The sequence below is a fragment of the Rhinolophus sinicus genome, chromosome 3, assembly GCF_057876585.1.
Source record: "Rhinolophus sinicus isolate RSI-liver-muscle chromosome 3, RSI-T2T, whole genome shotgun sequence".
Taxonomy (NCBI): Eukaryota; Metazoa; Chordata; class Mammalia; order Chiroptera; family Rhinolophidae; genus Rhinolophus; species Rhinolophus sinicus.
This window is the reverse complement of record NC_142503.1, coordinates 92,492,672-92,512,906: the sequence shown is the minus strand read 5'-3', so window position 1 is coordinate 92,512,906 and position 20,235 is coordinate 92,492,672. Positions and strand designations below refer to the sequence as shown.

The window sequence follows — 20,235 nt, the reverse complement described above, 5'->3', positions numbered from 1 at the left end:
GCGCGACCCTGGCGGGTCTCCCTGTCAGAACCTCTGTCTGGGGCCCCACCTGGAAAATGACTCCTCTAAGGCTCTTCCAGCCTAAAGTCCGTCCTCTTCCACCTTTCGGGTGCGGACTCTCCCTCCCACTCCGACCGCGTCTCCCCGACCGACCGCAAGGAATCGGACGCGCGTTAGGACCCAGTCCCAGAACGCGCGCCAACAGAGCTAGGAGCGTCCCTCCGCCTTCCTGCGCGACAGCCCGGAAGTGGCCGTGATACCGCGAGATCTGGAAGTGGGCGGGGCCGGAAGCCGGGCCACTCTTGGTAGGCCAGGCGGAGCGGAGCCAAGAGGCGCTTTGCAGTGTGGAGGTCGTTGGAGTCACTTGTCTGCCGCCTGCTTCTTGGCTTGCTGGTTCGCGCCCCGCCCGCCCCAGCCATGCTCTCCGTCCTCGCCCGGCCTACCGGCGCCGCTCTCCGCCGCAGCTTCAGCACCTCGGCCCAGGTAGGTCCGACGAAGGGCTGACTGAGGCTTGCGTTCCTGGCTCGCGAGCAGCCCTGACCCGGGAGGCCAGCCTGCACCGCATGGCCGCCGGGTAGGGGCCGGCGGCTGGGGCGCCCTGGGCTGGCCCTGCTACCGGGCGGGAAGTGCGGGAGAGAAAGCCTAGGAGAGAGAGGGGGAGGTAGCCCAGCTCCAGAACCGGTGCGGTTCTCGTCCCCCACCTCTTCTCCCGGTGTCCCCCAGAGGGCCTGCATTCCGAGGTTGAGAAGCCAGGGTCCTAGGGCCGGAAGTAATTTATGTTTTTATGCAACTTTCTATAGTACTTTGACTAATCTCGTTCTTCTTGCAGTATCCATACAGATAATTTGTAATTATTAACTCCATTGTGCAGACAGGCATGGTACCGAGAGAGCTAGTCCAACATTAGTTATTTGGCCAGGTGTTTAAAATTGGGCTCTCCTGACCATTGTCAGGGGCTTTGGGATCACCAGTCCTTCCCTCTGTGAACCTGAAGACTTCGCTTCCTCCGAAGGACCTTTTTTAAAGGTTTCTTTATGCCGTAGGTGGACTGGGCCTGCCCCCAGGTGTTGTAACAGTACATTGGTTGGCCTGGGACTACTAAAGCCTAAGCTATTTTTAGCTGTTTCTTTTAGGACAGTGCTTCTTCACAAACTCGGGTGTGTTTCAGAATCACCTGAAAGCAAGGACTGGCCCTTACCCATGAAGGAGAGGGTAAGACCTGGACCTCTGTAATTTTACCAAGTACCCCAGGTGATTCGAATACAACCAAAATTAGAGAACCTAGGAGATGCCTACATTGCCACACCCAAACGGGAGGTGATTATTAAAAGAGACTCCACATTTCTTATTTAGCATCTGTCTTTCAGATCACTTTCCTGTGCATTTAGTTAACTTGAAAAATAAATATACAAATAAGTACATTGAGTATCCATGCTTGCCAAGAGCTGGACTGGGTGTTGCAGGGGATACCAAGATGAGTGAGAAGGGACACTTGACATCAGCCAAGAATGAGTAAACTTAAGACAGGCGGATGAAGATTGATGCTGAGGAGTGTGGGGAGGGAACTGACCAAAGGTAAGGCAGCGGGATTTGCTGACAGATGATTTGGTAAGGGGAATGGAGAGAAAGAGGAGCATGCAGGATGCCAGAGCTTTGGAGTTTGCTGGGAGGAAGGGACTACTGAGCAGGCGAAGGACATCAGGAGCTGGGTTTTAGATATGTTGACTCTAAAACGCCTGTACACATACAATTAAAGATGTTAAGAAGGCAGTATGTCAGAAAGATGAGCTTGAGCCAAATGGTACATTCATCTAGAGATTTTGGATCCCGTATCCTTAACAGTAAACAATGTGTTGAGCATGCAACCTCAATAAATTTCCACTGATATGTACTAATGTATATGTTATGACACAACAAATAGAAATTTAAAAACAAAATGTACCAAAAAAAAACCCACAAAAACCCAGCAGACTTTAAAAAGTGAACGTGAATGAAGGAAGTGTGACTCTGTCCATTTTTGAAACAGTTGCTAAGCAGTTACTACTGTTGACAACCACTCCTCAACCTGCTAAAGGTCAGCAAGTTTGGCGACGGCTCTTTTTACAAAGAGATCATGACATAACCTCTGCAATACCAATGGTTCTCACTCACCCCTTTGTGAGGCTGTGTTTTTATACATATTAACTAAATTGATGAAATTTTGTAATATACAAATAACATCACCTCAGCACACTGAAAGCAAGGGAGTGAGGTCACCTCCCTCCCGGTGTTGTGTTCATCTTGTGTGTATCGTGGGACTGATTGGCTTAAGGACCCTTGTGAGGGCATCACATCAGTGTTTCTTGATAGGGTTTAATTATCTGTTAGATAAAAATAAAAACACAAACTTTGATATTTTCATTTTGTATCCCAGTGGATACAAACATGGAATTGGCTTATGCTTCCTACGTTGGAACCATCGCCCTGCCCTGGTCAGCCTTGGCAGCCAGCATGAGTCATCTGGCCATGAGGAACTTCAGGAGCTTTTTGAGCAAGGGAATGACTAAAACTTTGAACTTTATGAAGAACAGGTTAGAAGTGGTGCTGAGGACGTAAGTTAGATAGGAATCTGAGATTCCGAGTCCATCTGATGCTTTTTGAACAAGGAAATAACTAAAACTTTGAACTTTATGAAGGACGGGTTGGAGGTAGTGCTGAGGACCTGAGTTAGATCATAGGAAGCTGTTTGAGAGGCCGAGTCCTTTGTGTCCTAACTGGGTTGGTTCCAAAGGTTTGCATTTGGGGGAACACAGGTGCCATTAGGGAAAAGGGATGGGAGGGGTAGAGGGGATAAATTTATTTAGACAGTTGGGTTTGTGGGACCAGTGGAATGCCTAACAGAACTGGGAATGTGGAATTGGAATTTGGGAGTCCCTAGGATTAGAGACAAGATATGGGACTGATAATTGAAGATCTGGAAGTGGGTAAGATGGCCAGACCTCAGGTTCTGGGTTGGCCGGGCCCGTTTTCTGTGAAGTCACCTTTAAACCACCAACTGAAAAAAAATATTTTTTTTTTCAAATGCTTTTAAAGGTTTCACTCCTTAAGTAGATTGCACTGTGTGGAGTTGTTTTGGTTTGGGGTTTGTTTGGTTTGGGTTTGTGACAGCAGAAGCCTGTTATTCCTACCACGATTGCGGTAAAGTACAGTGCGCAGCATACGGAGTGTAAGGACCCAGTGTAGACAGCTGCCCTAGATCGCCACACAAGGTGCTTTGAGTTCTTATGTCGGCCGTTTTCTCAGTTTGTCCCCTAACTTCCTGCCTGCCAGGGATAAGCTCCCCTTCTCGTTTGTGAGTTCAGTTTAGAAACGACATCACTGCAATCGGCTGGAGTTTTGGTTAGGCCTTGAGTGAGACCGAGAGGTGAAGGATGCCTTTTGTATGTAATGGGAGTGAGCTGTAGGGTAGGACTTAGAATAGATCTGTTTTCTCTAAGACTTTTTTCCCAAGAGCCCATATGCAGGGTTCGCATCAGCTATGTTTGGCTTGTATCCCCGTCTCATCACCTGGTAACTTTGTGAGCCTGGCTATATTACAGCCTCTCTGCTTCAGTTCCTCGTGTGTGACGTTGGTCTGTTAATATTACTAATGGAGTTGTGAGAATTCAATGAGGAAAGACTAAGCTCTGCCTGTCACAGAGCAGACCCGGATAAATGGGCCAGCTGGTACCATTTTGTTTCCAGTGTTCCTAGTAAATGAGGTGGTTGCATGACTTGCGTTTCAGGTGAGGTATTGCTGTATGCTAAGTTCTGGCCTTCATAGGAATGGCCACCAAGGAGCAGTCGTTGAATTGGTTGTGAAAAACGTCCGGGGTGTGGGTGGCCATAAGTGCCAGTTCCTCCTTCTCAGACTCCTCCCTCCACCCCTTAAATGCTAGTGTCCATAGGGTTCTGTCCCCAGTACTGTTCTCACTCTGTGCCCTTTGGTGCCTTCTCCATGTCCGCGGCTTCCATTAATCCCAGTGCAGACACCGACCTGCATCCAGATCAAGCCCTTTGTCCAAGGACCTACTGGGCACATGTGTGCGTCTCGATGTCTCAAGGGGCACAAACTCAACATGCAGAACAATTCATTCTCCTTTCTTCCCAACCCTTTACCCCCCTCCTCAGTTCCCTCTGTGTAGTCACACAACAGCCTAGCCAACTGTCCCCCGTGTCTTTCCTTAAGGAAAGAAGAGTCTGTGAGACTGTGCCTTTCTGGGACTCTGTTCTATCCTTATGTTTACACCTTATGTCTATCTGGTCACCAAAAGATGGTTTGCAGCCAAAGACAGGTAAGATATCTCATGGGAGATACAACCCAAGTCAGGCGGAACCAAGTGGAGACCCCCGACGTGATGCCTTAGAAAAATATGGGAAGGTGCCTTGCCTCCCCTTCCCCCTGCCTGGGAAAGCTGTTGCCGTCTCTTGCTTTTCCCTGGCACCTGTTTGTGAGAGAAGTCATGAGGGCAACAAAGATCAGTTCTCTCCACTTATCTCAACGGAGCTGTTACAATATGAGAGACTTGACCCTGAGAAGGTACATACCTTAGGTAAGACTTCATGGGAACTTGTGCTTCGGCTGTTGACAGACAAAGGGTGATTGGAATAAGCATTTTTCTGCTATAATGTATGAGTCTCACAGACCGTGTAAGAAACAATGTTACTTTCTTGTATTTGTATATCTATCAATAAAAACCTCCAGTCGGCCTTATTCTGGGCTCCAGTCCTCTGAGACTGAGACGGCTGGCCTTCGGAGAGATTTAACTGCATTAAGTCTCTGTTTGTTTCTTTCTTAAAAACTTAACCCAAAGCCGCCCCTTCTCGTTTCCTCACTGCCTGTGTTGCGCGGGGGGACGCGACACCTCTGTTGCTTAAAGGCAGTGCTGTTGGCACAAGGCAGAAAGTTGTCACCCCAGGTTCCTCCCTCTTCTCACCATTTGGATGGATGAAGAAGGGGCGGGATGACTGAAATCTGTTGCTCCTGTTCCTCAGATCACTCATTACCTACCCATCCTTGCTGCTGCCTGCATCCCACCCGCAATCGTGCTTAGACTCGTGCTTAGTCCCCCTGCCTGCATTGTATATTCCCGGTCCACCTTCCACTCTGCCTCATGTCTTCCTAAACACACATCTTGTCATGTTCTCCCCAGCTTTTGAGGCCCTTCAGGGGCTCCCCGTTGCCTGCAAGGACCAGATTCGCTGTGCGTGTCCCTACCTTCTTTCCTCCGCATGCATCCAGCGGTGCTCACACCGCAAAGAACTCTTGGGACTGCTTCCCCTGAATGGGCCGCACTCCGTGTCTCCTCCTCGCACACCCACCTGTTAAACTACTCATCCTGCTAAGCCCCCTTTAACAAGTCATCGCCCCCACCCCGCCCCAATTTGTGCTACTGCTCTTCCTTCTGTCTGCCTGTATGACCTTGTCACGCTAGGCGCTATTGATTCGATTTGCACGCCTTTCAGTTTGCACATCTCACTAATGCCAGCAAGTTCGTCGGCACGTGCAGGTAGGAAGTTGGTGCCTGTTGAGTTGTGGTGGATAGCAGCTACTTTGGAAAACAGTCTGGCAGTTTCTCTAAAGGTTGAACCTGGAGTTGCCACGTGACTCATCCGTTCCACTCCTCGGTTATATACCCAAGAGAATTAAAAACATGTCTACATACAAACTCGTACGCGCATGTTCATAGCAGCACTTGTCATAATAGCCGACAGGTGGAAACAACCCTTTGTCCATCACGTGGTAGGTGGCCAAGCAAAATGTGGTCTCTCCACGCGGTGAATCTCCAGCTGTAAAAAGAAACGGGGACTGACACCCCGGATGAAAACATTGTGCTGAATGAAAGAAGCCCACACTAAGGCCACGTGCTGCGTGATGCCATTCATGTAAAATGCCAGAATAGGCAGGTCCATAGAGACGGAAAATAGGTTGTTATTCGCCAGGGGTTGTGGGGAAATGGGACTTAAGCTAGTGGGTAAGGGGTTTCTTTATAGGGTGATGGTTGTGCAACTCTGAATATACTAAAACCATTGGATTGTACATTTTAAATGAGTAAATTGTATGGGAAGTAACATCTCAATGAAGCTGTATTAAAAAAATGAATGGGAGTCTAAAAAAATAAAAATTAAAAAGAAAAAAAGAATGGAACCAGTTGTTTGATCCACTTAGCTCTGAAATGGTTGTTGAAAGTCAGGTTTCTTGACTTTAGTTCCAGTAAGTTGCCCAATAAAGTGATACAGATGCTTTTAGTTCTGGCCTTTTAGATGTTAACGAGGCAGTCTAGTCTCTTTAGATCCCCACGAAACTATCCCCTTTTACACTGCTCCCAGCTGCCGTGCCCAGGGCCCGCTCAGCTGGGTGTGGAGCAGTAGTGATGCTCAAACTTTGGCCCGTGTCGGAACCACCTGGGGAACGTGGTAGAAACACAGAGTCCTCAGCCAGATCCTACTCCAAGGAGCCTGACCCCCTGTGGCCTTTCTATAGCTTAGCAGATGCTCCTGTACACGTGTACACCAAAGTGTGAGGACTGGTGTGGGGTGTAGGGTCTGAGGCTGCAGATCTGAGTTATCTGGTAGAGAAGGAGCCTTTTCAACATACACATCCCGCCTCAGGCTCCAGCTGAGATTGTGCTGCCTGGATGGAATCTTCCCTGATCCCTCATCCCAGCTGAGTGCCACCCTACTCTCCACCCTTCCTGCACACAGTACTTAGCTCTTCTCCACATCTTATTACTGGTCCCCTCCGAGCCAGCGGGGTCTTCTTCATGCCAACAGTCCCAGTGCAATGACTAGCCCCTTGGTGGATGCTCAGTAGTAAATGTTTGTTTATTGTTTTTAAAGCTGCAGATGGAAGGTAAGGCTGCTGTGAGCAATCCCGCTACCTGAATGAGTAAAGCTTACTCATCTTTCAGAGGATGTTTGAAGTATGACCCTCTCACAGCCCCTGTAGACATGAGTTCTCCCCCATTTTCCTGAGACAAGCCTCTAAATTTCAGAAGGAAACTGGACCTTTGGACTGGTAGAAATAGGATTGTGTCTTCCTTTGGCACCTGTGCAGTAGGAGACCAGTACAATACTGCAGGGAGATCCTTTTAATGTGAATCCTTCTAGTGCTGATTCCATCTTAAGAGTCCTTTCTTCTGTGCCTCTTTTTAGAACAATGCTAAAGTAGCCGTGCTCGGGGCTTCTGGAGGAATTGGGCAGCCCCTTTCGCTTCTCCTGAAGAACAGCCCTTTGGTGAGCCGCCTGACTCTCTACGATCTTGCTCATACACCCGGAGTGGCCGCAGATCTGAGTCACATCGAGACCAGAGCAACGGTGAAAGGTACTGGGCACGCTGGCCCTGGAGAACTTACATCTCTTCTCCCCAGTAGACCAGGAGCCAAGTTTAGAGTAAGAGTCTTAGATGAAACTAAATGTTCAGAGACTTGGGCTTTCCGTGTTCAGTTTAGAAGTAAATTTTATAAATGATGACACCTTTTTGGACTTGAGTCTATAAAATTTTAAATAGCAGTGTCTTTCAGAAAAGCAAAGGTGGTCTAATCTTCCAATTCTAAATGTTTTCTAGCTTCAAAAGTAATGTGATGGGGAGGGGACTTCTCCTGCAGGGACTCAGGGCAGTAAGAAATGCTGTTCCTTGTCGCTGCAGGTAGCCTTCCAGTGTCATGGCCAACCCTCCATCCGGTTACCTTTGCCAGCTTCTCCAAAGCACAGCCACCATAGGGAAATCTGCCTTCCTACTAGGGAAACGTAGGTGTGTTATCCAAGAAGTAACTCATAATTACATATAATTATACATCCTGCTTATTTTACCCTCACATCCTTGCGACATTTGTCCATGTCACCAAGTTCTTGGTGAAATCATTTTTAAAGATACACTATAATGTGTCTCTTATTTGTTATTAATACCCATGCTGTTGCCCATTGGGCTCTTCCCTGCTTTGCTCTACTGTAAATTGAAATGTGTAACAGCTGTGAGAAACATCCTTATCTTTTATCTTGTTTCTTAGAGTCCTCAAAGCAGCATTAGTAGGTATGACTATTTGAAAGCTTTCACTATAAAGTACCAAACTGCTGTCCAGGAAGGTTAAACAGGCAGGAGGCTGACTGCCTGGCCTGTTTATGTGCCTCCCCGGTCCCTCTGAATCGATGCGCTCGTGTTCTTTTGGGTTGTGTATTGGAGTTTCTGAAAGCTCCTGCAATAAGAAAAAGGTTAGTCAAAATCAAAGCAGATTTTGGTCCCTGGGGCACATTTCCCTGGAATCTTCAAAACGGACCTTTTTTCCCTCGGGTGATAGGAGTAAACAAAGCAGGTACTAATACTTAGAGTCCTTGTTTATCAGCGCAGGGCTTTTCTTTTGTGGCCGTTCCGATCTGACCCTGAGACGGAACTTTTGTTAGGACGACTGTGACGGATTAAGCAGTTCTTCTAACCACGAGCCCACAAGGACTTCCAGGTGCCCGCAAATCAGATAAAGACAAGCAGCCACCTTGGTCTGGTTTTGCGGAAACCTGGAGGGTTGCTCCGTCCTGAATCCAGGGCCTGGGCAAATGGAACCTGGAGGAAAGCAGAGTAAAAGGGGAGCCTTCGTGCAGCCAGAACTGTCAGACTCACAGGGTGGTGTCCTCAAGGAAAGGAACCACAGCACAGGCGGGCCTTCCAGCCTTTCTTGAGGCCTGTGGTTGGCATTGGACGCAGGTGGCCATTCTTCCCGGGTTCTGACCCCGTAAGTGTGCTAGCCCCTCCAGGTCAGACATTGCGACATGGCTCTCATGAGTGTGTTTTCTAGGCTACCTTGGACCTGAGCAATTGCCAGACTGCCTGAAAGGTTGTGACTTGGTGGTTATTCCAGCTGGAGTCCCGAGAAAACCAGGTGTGTGTTTGAAAGCCTTGCCTAGCATTTCCCTGCAAGTCAGATGAGGAAGTGGTTTTCCATGAAAAATGGATCTAGTCAGATCTTTCTGCTGCAGAATAAATTCCCAAAGCTCCCCATTGCCTGTGGGATAAAGATCAAGGGCTCCCTGTGTGTCATCATCGCCCCTTGCCCCCAGGAATGCCACGCGTCTCCACCCTGAGACTTGTTCCTGATCTTTGATGACCCTCCTCACACATCACGCTCCCTGATTCCCGTGCCCGTGCTCCACCCCACAGACCTCTATTTTGGCCTTAGTCACACTGGACTGTTTTCCCTTCAAGATACATTAACTTGAAATGGGGACCCTGTCTCACTTATGTTTGAATTTCCTGTAACAACTAACACGCATGTTTGGAACTTGGAAATTGGTCCTGTGCTTTGTGAACTCTGAATCGGATCGTTCTCAGGCATGACACGGGATGACCTGTTCAATACCAACGCCACAATTGTGGCCACCCTGACTGCCGCCTGTGCCCAGCACTGCCCTGAGGCCATGATCTGCATCATTTCAAATCCGGTGAGTGCCGCTGGCAGGTAGGCTGTTGCTATTCTAGGAAAGCTCACCATTAGCCAAAGTGCTGATGTGCTGACTTGTAGGGAGAAGAATGAGACCGACACACTGAAACGGCACGTTGGATGAACGAACAAGAAGTCCTTAAGTTTATTTCCTAAGGATTCCTTCTGGCATGGACTGAGTTTTAAGAGGTTTTTCCATCAACTAACTATGTGCCTTTGGGCACATCACGTCCCCTCTCTGAATCTTAGTTTGTCCCCCTGGAAAATAAGTCCATTCTTAAGGCTCCTTTCCGCCATGCTTGTGGTAGCCTCTGAACTCCTTTTACTGTATTTTCCTCAGGGTTTGCAGTTCTGGTTCCGCATCATTCCCTTTCTCCTCAAACGTGCACACTCACCTCGTACACAACCACCCAGGCCCTGCTCACTGGCGTTTGCTGGGAGCTTATTCTTCAGCTCAGAAACTCCTGAGTGCTGTATCCTGTCTGAGAAGACAGCTGCGCTTCCCACGCCCGCCTGGCAGGTTCTTGGGTTGCATGCACTTAACAGCAGCCCTCTTCCATCCTGCCTCCCGGTTGAATCTGGATTCTGGTCTCTGAGTCTGAGGAGGATCGGAGTGACCTTGGAACACTCCGTGATGTTGACTAAGGAACGTGCCCGTTGATAAAGGCCCAGAGCTGGTGCCAGGGGCCTCAAAGAACAGGCTCCCGTCTTGCCCACCCGCTCACCCTTCCTCAGGGCCCGTTGGTCAGAAGTAGGAAGCAGTTGCTGCTTTTGTCGGGGAGCTAACTAACTAGTGCCTTATGTGTATCTATTGTTTCTATGAACCATGAGGTGAAGTGGTAAGCGCTTGTCATTTAGTAAGTCATGGACTCTTCACAACAACCTCATGAGGTAGTTGTCTCCCCCACTGACAGATAGAGACCATCCTGGGAGTTGACCTGGCTTGCCCAGGATTGCCCAGGATGACAGAGCCGGACTTGACCCTGCGCCATCTGAGCTTCTAGCCCTGTGCTGGCTGTCTTTTTTAGGAATGGCCATTCAGGTATAAGTCCCAGCTGGAGCTGAAGGTGCCCTGTGGAGCCATCGTCACATTTTTCAGTTGCTAGTTGAAGGGTCATTTGCATATTTGAACTACGGGCTCAGAGGCCGCCAAGGGGAAGAGTGCCTCCTGCAGTTCTTGTGGAAAGGGCAAGAAGCACTCTATGTAATAGGAAGTCCACTCACTATGACGTGTTCCATCACCAAGCCTCACTTGCCTATAAACAGAGTTGTCAGGACATTTTAATTTGGTACTTTGGACTTGTCGGTGGTCTGGCAAAAAGATTGTCCTTTTGCTACACGGCTTTGCTCTCTGGATGCAGGGCCAATTATGCCTGTCTCTTGGATTTTTTAGGTTAACTCCACCATCCCAATCACCTCGGAGGTGTTCAAGAAACACGGAGTCTACAACCCCAATAAAATCTTTGGCGTGACAACCCTGGATGTGGTCAGAGCCAACGCTTTTGTTGCACAGCTGAAGGTAAGAGCTGTATCGACTGTCTTTCTGAACTTCTCTGTCCATCCTTGGCTTGTTTTGGGGCATAGAAGACACCAGGCTGCTTACAGGTCACTTGTAACTGGGAGTTTTAAATGTTTTTAATAGCTTGTCCCCTTGGTGGGAAGTAGCTCTCGCATTTTCTTGGGGACTCGAAGCAGCAGCCCCTGCAGGTTTACACCAGCCAGCTGCAGTCTTGACCCAGCTCACGCTCTTCTCCCTGGTTCCTCAAGGGTTCAGGCTTTGCCTGGGTTTCTCACTGGCTGGGGTGAGTTGTGCTCTCCAAGTTCGTTGCCTCTGAAAACTAGTACTAACAGGATTTGCCTGCTAATCATTAGACAGAGTGATAAAATCAATAAACATGAAGAATTTGGGGACGTTCCCCAAATCCTAAGATACCAGAACTGTCCCTGGGCTGTAGTTCTGACCCCTTTTTGGGCTACCTGTAATAGGTAGCTTCCTGCAGACCGTTCTGACCTTGCCAGTTGCCTGCTGCATCATAGGCTGCTCAGATGAACTGCCAGGCTTGGCCTGAGCTGGGTTTGGCACCAGTGCCAAGTTGGAGTCCCCCGTGCCTTTCACAACTCACTGTCTAACCTTCTCTGTTGTCGATCCAGCAGAACCACTTTGGCCCCAAGAGTATCCTTCTTGAGCTTCAGACCATGTTTTTTTTTCTGACTTTTGAGATGAGGGGTGTCTCTAAAGTAGGGAACATTGTCATGGAACAGCTCAGTGAGAAGTGCACACACAGGACCACTGACCTTTATTGTGCTCCACTGTGCACCAGACAGATCTGCTTCTGAACTGTTGCCAAGGCCCCACTTTAATTCATACTGTGGCGTGTTCCCCGGGTTTGGTTCTAGGTGTGGGGGTCACCAAGATCTACAAAACATGGCCTCACGCCTTAGGAGCTGAGTGGAGTGGAGAGACTTTAATTAAGAGACAATTGAGTGACAGTTCAATTCAATGTGTATAGAGTGTGATTGTCTTTGAGTCAGGAAAGGCTTTATGGAGATTACATTGAAGCCAAGTGCGCAGGCCGGGAGGGCAGGGCTCCCAGCTTCCTGAGGCTCCTTCCCCAGCTTCCTAAGGCTCCTCCCCTAGCTTCCTGAGGCTCCTCCCCCAGCTTCCTGAGGCTCCTCCCCCTAGGACACCTGTGGTGCTCCCAACTCGCAGAGCAAACCATGTCCCCTGGGCCCCTACTCGTGCACAGTACAGTAGCTACATGTGGCTAGTAAATTAGAGAAAATTAAATCAAATTAGAAATTCATGTTCTCCATCGCACTAGCCAAATTACAGAGGATTGATAGCCACCTATGGCTGCTGCATTCTTGCCAAAAGCCCTATTAGACAGTCCTGTCTTAGCCTAGCTTTACTGTTTGGGGTGGAGAAAGAGGGATCCTGGTCCTGTCGGAGCTCGACAAGCTTCATTTGAGGGAACTGCCCTTTACCTCAGGCTGTCTGACATTCTGAAAAATTCCTAAAGAATCCAAATTGACCCTTAAGCTCCCAGTGTCTGGTTCCTCCCTCAGCCCTCTCAGCTGTCTGGACCTTTTCCTGCAGCCTTCCCTTTCCACTGGGCTCGCAGAGGTTGTCTTCGTTTACATTTCATAGTCTGCCAATGTCATATGCGTTCTATGCGTTCTTCATGCCCCTCGGCCTTTGCTCTTTCCGCTCCCTTTGCCTAGAATGTGCTTCCCTTGGTGAAGTCCTCTGTCCCTTCCCAGGTGGAGTTGAGTCTGTCCCAGGAAGCCCTCCCCCTTGCTGATGACATGCTCTCCTAGCTTCCATAGCCTCCCTGTGCGTCCCTCTGAGCACCTTGCATTGGGATGTCCCTTTGTGTCTGTCTCATGTTGGACAGTAAGTTTCTCAAAAGCAGGGCTCCGTCCGTTCATGCCTGTGTCCCTGATGCCAGCCAGCATGGTGCCTTGGTGTATGAGCTGCCTGGTCTTGTAGTGTCTGCCCCCTCAAGGCCAGGCCTTCCTGCCTGGGCCATGCTGGTTCCTAACTTGGGGCTGCTCACCTCCGGCCCCTAACTCCCACCAGATTCTGTTTTCAACTGTCGTTAGGAAATAACTGGTTCACAGATTCTCGGGAGCATTGGAGCTCGGTGTGACAAAAGAACCCGCCTCTCTCAGCCAGCCTGCCAGCCAGCCAGCGTGTTCTGAGCCTTCCCAGTTTGTGTCTTTCTGTCCCAATTGCTGTTTGAGTTGTCAGACTTCTCACCCCTGGATTTCCTGGAATCGTTTTGAATTTTGCTCTGAAACAAGGGAAAGGGAATTTGACTTGTTCTTGATGACAAAGTAGGGCACGTGAGTCTGGGCTTGTGCATGGGAATAACGTTAGCTGTGGGAAATAGGACGGTCATCCTTTGATTCTGAGAAGATAGCCGACTGATGGGGACCGATGGGGGTCCTTACAAGGAGGCAGCTTTGAACTCATCGTAAAGGGAAAGCCTCACAGTGACCTCACAGCACAGCATGTCTCACTGCGCGCATTCCTGTCTCGCTGCGCACGTCCCTGTCTTGCTGCCCGCGTCCCTGTCTCGCTGCGCGCGTCCCTGTCTCGCTGCATGTGTTCAGACTGACATGAGACCTGGCGTGCAGCCGGGCAAGTCTGAGCACGGCTGCATCAGTCTCTCTGATTTCTTTGTTTTGAGTTCTGTGGATTTTCCCAGTACATTGGTGCGTTGGGTGGATATGATATGTTTTATAATCAAAGAGCTTGTTAAAAACTAATCAAGCTTCACATTTTGGTAACTAGGGTTTGGATCCAGCTCGAGTCAACGTACCTGTGATCGGTGGCCATGCCGGGAAGACCATCATCCCCCTGATCTCTCAGGTACGGTGTGACCTTGGGTGTGACCTTGCCAGAGCTCCTGGAAGAGGCGCCACCTGGAGGCCCTCAGGACAGACTGACACGGATCTGTCCATTGTTGGACTTTGAAAGGATTCCTGCTATGACTGCAGTTGTCTGGGGGGTTCTTGACTGGTGTGGGGCTCCAGCGTTTTGGGGCTCCACAGCCGTGTGGGGAGAATGTATCAGAAGGTGCTCAAAGAGGCCAGCTCCAACGCACAGTGAAAACCGCTGTTAGAAACGTGAATCAGGTCCTGCTGAGGTCAGAGCAGGCAAAGGGGCTTTGTTTAAAAAGTAGAGACAAAGGAAACACCACTAAAAATACATCAACCCCATACGCCTTGAGTATAATGAAAAAAACACAAAATATTTGTGGTATTCTTGCCAGAAATGTATAACCTTACAAGAAATCTGGAGGAAACACCTTACAAATCCAAATGTATAGACATTCTACAAAACAGTACTCTTGAGTGTCACAATAGAAGAAGGGAAGCCTAAGGAACTGTTAGAGAATAGACTTAAGGTGACGTAACTGATTGCCGGGGTCCTACTCAGTACCGGGAACAGAAACGGAACAGTAGTGGGGAAACCGGTGAAATTTGAAGGAGGTCTGCCGTTGAGTTAGTCACGTACTGATACTCGTTCTCTATTCTTCATAATTACGCTGTGGTCCTGTGAGATGTTAACATGAGGGTAAGCCCAGTGAGGGAAATCTTTGTAGTTTTTACGACTTGTCTCTAAGTCTAAAATGAGTCCAGAATATAAAAAATTCTTTAAAAATGAGTAGGGAACTCACTCCACCTCCCCACAAAGTTGACTTGTCCTTTAAAGAAAGGCTCTTGGTTTCCCATGTAGTGGTGATGTGCGGGGACCCGCTGTGAGTGGGGTGAGGACAGGGTGGGGTCGGGCGTGGTGACAGCCAGAACCTGCTCATGGGTCCCTGTGCCTTTGGCTTGCAGTGCACCCCCAAGGTGGACTTCCCTCAGGACCAGCTGACAGCCCTCACTGGGCGCATCCAGGAGGCCGGCACGGAGGTGGTCAAGGCTAAAGCTGGAGCAGGTAGGCTTCCGGGGCAGCCCCCGGGGGGGCCGATGACGCAGAGGCCCTGCTGGAGTTCAGAGTCGAAAGCTGCGAGGGCCTTGGCAAGGAGCAAACCCTTTTCTAAGTGTCCTGTATGTTCGCTTGATGGCCCTGTGCCAGAGGGAAGCTCAGCTCAGAGGAGTGGTGTTTGAGGATGGCAGAGCTGATCCGTGCCATTCTCGGGTTTGTGAATTGAACGACGCTGACCTAAATTCTCTACGACTAAAGCTAGAGGTTGTACAGATGCGTTAGTTAGCGGGCACGGCAGGCTCACCTGGATTTTACAGTCTCTGTGCTGGCCTGCTCACCTTCCTGTGTCCTCCTAGGCTCTGCCACCCTGTCTATGGCATATGCCGGAGCCCGGTTTGTCTTTTCCCTTGTGGATGCAATCAACGGGAAGGAAGGAGTTGTCGAATGTTCCTTTGTGAAGTCCCAAGAAACGGACTGTGCCTATTTCTCCACACCACTGCTGCTGGGGGTATGTATCCTGGAGGCTGGGCCTCTTGACTGTGGAAGGAGAGTTCCCTCTAGTTAAGACTCAGGAGCGCTGTCCCATTCATCTGTTCCATAATTCAGAGTTCCTTTGTGCAGTAACTGCATCTCACTGCCTGGTGTGTGCTTGGGTTTTTGAGGGTGGAAACGCATCACAGAATTAAGAGCCAGGAGAAACTGCAAACTGGGGGGTTGGAACCTCCTGGCACAGGAATTTCATTCCCCAGAGGTCTGGCAGCTGGCCATCAGTGGCTGCCTGGGTGTGTTTCCTAATGAGACCCACGTTCCATCTCAAGGCAGCCCACAGGCAGCTCTGAAAGAAGAGGCTTCCCCACCAGCCTGCAGGCCGTCTCCCTGCAGCTTATACTTGTTCTTCTGACCTCAGAGCCTGCTCAGCCTAATTTCTCCTCCAAGGAGGTCTGGGGATGGCGCACAGCTGTCACACTTCCAGTTCAGGCGTTCCTGGTCCCTTGCTCCTCATCTCACTGGTTTTCCCTCTTGGAATGTGCTACAGATTGTCCCCTTGCAACTGTGGCGTCTGGGACAGAGCCCATCTAGTCGCATTGCTGGCTTTCAGCCAGGCTCTTTTTTGGTCTGGTGGACTCATAACGGATCTTCAGTGAGCTGAAACTCCTAGGTCTCACTCACACAAACCATCAGACCCAGGATTCCATTCCTTAGGTGTGCGCCACTGCTGAAATCAGGCAGCTGTGTGGTGGACTCAGCTTTGTGACTTGCTGGGCCATCCGGAGGCCCTTCCTTTGAACTAGGATGTTCAAAGATCAATGAGACGCGACCCCAGGCCTCAGGGATTCCCTGCAGCAGAGAGACTGACACCAAACATTAATTCAATCACAAATTCAGCGTGGTGTGTGCAGAGTGTGGTGGGGCCTGGAGGAAAGGAGCACACGAGGCTGATCGTCCAGGTCAGGGAGGGCTTTCCGAGGACGTGGCCTGGCAGCTGAGGCTGCTGGGGCAGCACAGGTAGGGCTCAGCTGTGGGGCTGAGACAGTGGCTACTGTCAGATGTTTACCTGCTTAATGACAGTGGACACACGTGGACGTTAAAATATTTCTTCAGTCCTTTACCGACTTGGGAAAGAGACTAGAACCCGAAAGTACTCGTGTGCTCTGTGACAGGGAGAGCATGAAATGCTACTGGTCATTGAGCACTGGGTGTGCCGAGTTGCCCACATGTGTCCACAGTCTCCCCTGAGGTAGAGTCCACTCGTTTTACAGATCAGGAAGCAAAGTTGGTGTGGAAGCCATTGTCCAGGGTGCACACGTAGCGACAGCCTGCTCCCGCCTGGGACTGTGCCAGGCCTGAGCTCCGGGCGCTTGCAGCTCCTCAGCAGGCTGCCCGGCAGCCACGGCAGATAGTCTGCGGGGAGGTGATGAAGCTACAGGTTGGGTTTGCTGTAACAGACTCATTCGTGGAAACTAACTTTGTTGTAAAATTTGACTGCCTCCCCTCTCTCCTTCAGAAAAAGGGCATCGAGAAGAACCTAGGCATCGGCAAAATCACCCCTTTCGAAGAGAAGATGGTAGCTGAGGCCATTCCTGAGCTGAAGGCCTCAATCAAGAAAGGAGAGGAGTTTGTAAAGAACATGAAATGAGAGCAGTTAGTGAGCGATCCGTTTCCTTAACTTATTAAGGCATCACGTCACTGTAAAGCCATTTCAGATACCTTTGTATTTCTGTTTGCTTTAATGATGAGTTGTATATCAATGTTATCATCCCTCCCCATTTGCGGTCAGTCTACTGGTGCATCCAAAAGTAGGCTTTGATTTTTCTTTTTCAAAGTCTCTTCCATAAATACAGTGCTTTCTTCCCCATTAAAACTGACTTCAGAGTGTCTGGTGTTTCTTTCATCACGAATCAGAACCAGATGTTTAAATATTAGACTGAAGCAAGACAGTTTCATCAGTAGCTTCAAGAAAATCTGAAATATCTATCAGTAACTACTCCTACTCTGCACCATTGCATCCCTCAGCTGTGTAAACTGAAAGAAGGGTCAGCTCAGGCCAGTTCCTCATAGTCCTTCCACCCACGTGGGTGCCAGGCCACTTCTCTGTCCCTGGGTCTGTGCAGCATTTCCCAGCTAAGCGAACGGCACCACCTTCTGCATTAGAGCTATCTTGGCTGACCTCTGCCCCCCTCTGAATTTTCTCCTCTCTCAATGGAGCCGTAATACTTAGTGACAGCCAATATTGTGAGGAAAGCTCGACAGGCAGGAACAGCCGAAATGCCAGCTGCCGTGCAAGGCTGAAGACACTGCTGTCTGTCCTCGGAAAGTGGCCTGAAAGGGATGTTGTCGCACTAGCTGGGCTTAGAACAAATGTGAGGAATTAAAGGGAGACCTGATTTCCTGTAGTGTTGGGTGCTGTCTGCTCCCCAGAAGCCATGGCCTGTGATACAGAAACAACTCCATGTCTGAGAAAACTTGCTGGCAACAGGTGATAGCCTTCCATTGATGTGACAGGGCAGGTGGGGGTGGAACTACACCCGGTGGATCTAAAACATTTTACAATCAAGTATGTCATTGTCTTAAACGAGTAATGTTCATTGTTTAAAACCTGAAATGGAGCCAAAAAATAAAGCAGGAAATACTCACTGGTTATTTGTCCTCTTAATTTTGCGTATTTCCTAAGTTGAGACAATGTTTCATGTGCCATTTTGCAATCTGTTCTGGTAATCTGTATCACACACACCGTGGCTTTTAAGCCATTTTACTAGGTCTCATGATTCTGCAGTTTCTGCTGAAAAGTTCTGTGGGGGCCTGTGGCCTGGCACATTCATGATAGCCGAGGCACATCGCTGGTGTTTGGGGGGTACAGGGACAGATGGGCTACTCCCTGAGGTCTCTGGCCTCACTTCATGGGGCCCCTACTACAGGTTGGGCAGACTTCTTACTCGATGGCTCAGGGTTCCCAAAAGTACGAGGGCAGAAGCTGCCTGACATTGAGCCTTAGGCTCAGAACTGACATGGCATCACTTATGCCACATCGCTGCTAAAGCGAGTCACAGGCGAGCCCAGGTGTGTGGTAGCAGGGCGCTGACCTGTCTCAGAGGCCTTACAAGTCAGACACGTGAGAGAAGTGTAGATACAGGACTGCAGGACTAGGGAAGACGAGGTCGCTTCTGGATGATTGGCAGAGGAAAGGATCAGAGACGACTGCCCCATCTAGATATGCCAGAGGGAGGAGGAGGCATGGAGCTGGCCTTGCAGTCTGGGCGGAGGGCAGCCTGCAGGGAGGGCAGGCTGGGTGCGCTAGGCTGCGGCAGGAGCAGACGCTTCAGAAGGGGCTCAAGATGTGTTTGAGGGATGGTGAAGTGTTTGAGTTGCAGCATAGGGCACACGACGAGGGCAGTGAGGCCATGGGGCGGGGGTGTCTTAAGTGCCAGGCGAAAGCGCTTGGACGTCATCCTGTGGGTAGTGGGAGCAGAGGGTTGTGAAAGGTGCTGAGCAGGGTGGGGACACATCCAAGCATGGGGCTCGTTAACTCGCAGATTGTGATTCAGGAGCCTGGGGGCCCCCCCCCCCGCACTGCAGGCCACGCTTAATAGGAAATTGTCCACTGAGAACACGCAGCAGAAGAGCTGAGGGCCCAAAATGGGATGGCGGTGAGTGGGAGGAGTGACAGGGACGTGGAGAAAAGCAGCCTCTCGCAGCCCCGTTTCCACCACCCAGAAGTCCGTCAGCCAGTTAGCAGTGTGGGTTAGACTAACCGTGCCCCCACTTTCAATCTCCAATTATACGCCTCCCAGTCGGAGCACAGGCTGCCATCCCTGCCTTCTGGTCGCCTCCTGACATATGACTCCTGTCCTGCTCAGCGAGGAACAGAAACCCAGGGATTGAGTGTATGGTATTCATGACCATAATAAGCTGGCCGAGGCCCTTGCCAGGGGAAGGCAGGAACCAGCCGTTAGAAGAACAGAGAAGAGGCTGATGTGGAAGCAGTGGGGCACCCACGACGGTAATTAGATGGCAAAAGATTTGGTCCTTCAGAGGCTGCCGTTCAGGTCCGAGCTAAGTTAGGTAATTACAAGGAAAGCCAAGTATCAAGTCCTCGCTATGAGGCCAGCAGGTGGACGGCTTAACCTAGAATGACCCTGACCTCTCCCAGGAGGGATCTTTGCTGCAGTTCTTCCAAATAGCCTGGAGAGGGAGCCAGAGGCTCGTGCCACAAAGCCGCTCCTTGGGACTGTCTAGGTCAGGTAGTTGGGTGAGGATTAGCCTTCCAGGGCCAAATCTGGCTCCCTGCCCTGTGTGGGCTCTGCTCACCCAGATGAACGGGGCAGCCACCTTCAGGCAGGGATAATTCAGGTGGGAGTGAGTCCAAGGAGGGCTGTGGAAACGGGCTCCCAGGTGCGGAAGGAGGGCCTAGCGACAATATCAGTGCAGGGTGTCCCCTGGGGGAGTAGATCTGGGAAGATACACACACACAGACCCCCATTAGCCTTGCCCAAGAGACTCAAGGCTGTGTCCTCCAGGATGAGTTGGCAGAGCAGCGTGGAGGATAACTTCCCACTTCTGTTAACCAGGAACCTTGGACTCCTTCCTGTGTAAACAGCAAGGCAGGCCACAACTTCCAGCACCCCAGTGGGGTGGGGATTAGGTAATCCACACCCAGGGTGGCCAGGAGGGAAAGGCCCGGACCAGAGGCCTGCAGCCACGAGGGCGAGGGCGTCTGCAGCTGCTGCTCCGTCAGACTCTGCGAGGGCCTCCTCGCGCTTGCAGCGCTGAGTTCCAGAGGACGGCTTTCTGACAGCTGCAGACAATCTCAATTCACCCACTTTCAGAGGCCGCCCACCGCCTCCCCTG

General features: G+C 50.2%; 2 protein-coding genes across 2 annotated transcripts in view; one reads left to right on the top strand and one right to left on the bottom strand.

The window, feature by feature from the left end:
• The window catches only part of STYXL1 (serine/threonine/tyrosine interacting like 1), a 56,118-nt gene extending 55,915 nt beyond the window's left edge, over nucleotides 1–203 (bottom strand). Inside the window, exon 1 of the mRNA XM_019717673.3 lies at nucleotides 50–203. The gene's annotated coding sequence lies outside the window, so the exon portion shown is untranslated. The remainder of the gene's footprint in view (nucleotides 1–49) is intronic.
• Nucleotides 204–331: 128 nt separating this feature from the next.
• Nucleotides 332–18,026, top strand: MDH2 (malate dehydrogenase 2). The gene is made up of 9 exons (XM_019717672.3): nucleotides 332–483; nucleotides 7,174–7,342; nucleotides 8,808–8,891; nucleotides 9,341–9,450; nucleotides 10,843–10,968; nucleotides 13,747–13,824; nucleotides 14,799–14,898; nucleotides 15,246–15,397; nucleotides 16,895–18,026. The coding sequence occupies exons 1-9, from the start codon at nucleotides 418–420 to the stop codon at nucleotides 17,024–17,026; spliced, it is 1,017 nt and encodes a 338-aa protein (XP_019573231.1). The 5' UTR covers nucleotides 332–417; the 3' UTR covers nucleotides 17,027–18,026.
• The last annotated feature ends 2,209 nt before the right edge of the window (nucleotides 18,027–20,235 follow it).

Coding starts and splice junctions, on each gene's coding strand:
- MDH2 (XM_019717672.3), top strand. CDS start 418: ATGCTCTCCGTCCTCGCCCGGCCTACCGGCGCCGCTCTCCGCCGCAGC. Junction 484..7,173: donor GCTTCAGCACCTCGGCCCAG/GTAGGTCCGACG, acceptor GCCTCTTTTTAG/AACAATGCTAAAGTAGCCGT. Junction 9,451..10,842: donor TCTGCATCATTTCAAATCCG/GTGAGTGCCGCT, acceptor TGGATTTTTTAG/GTTAACTCCACCATCCCAAT.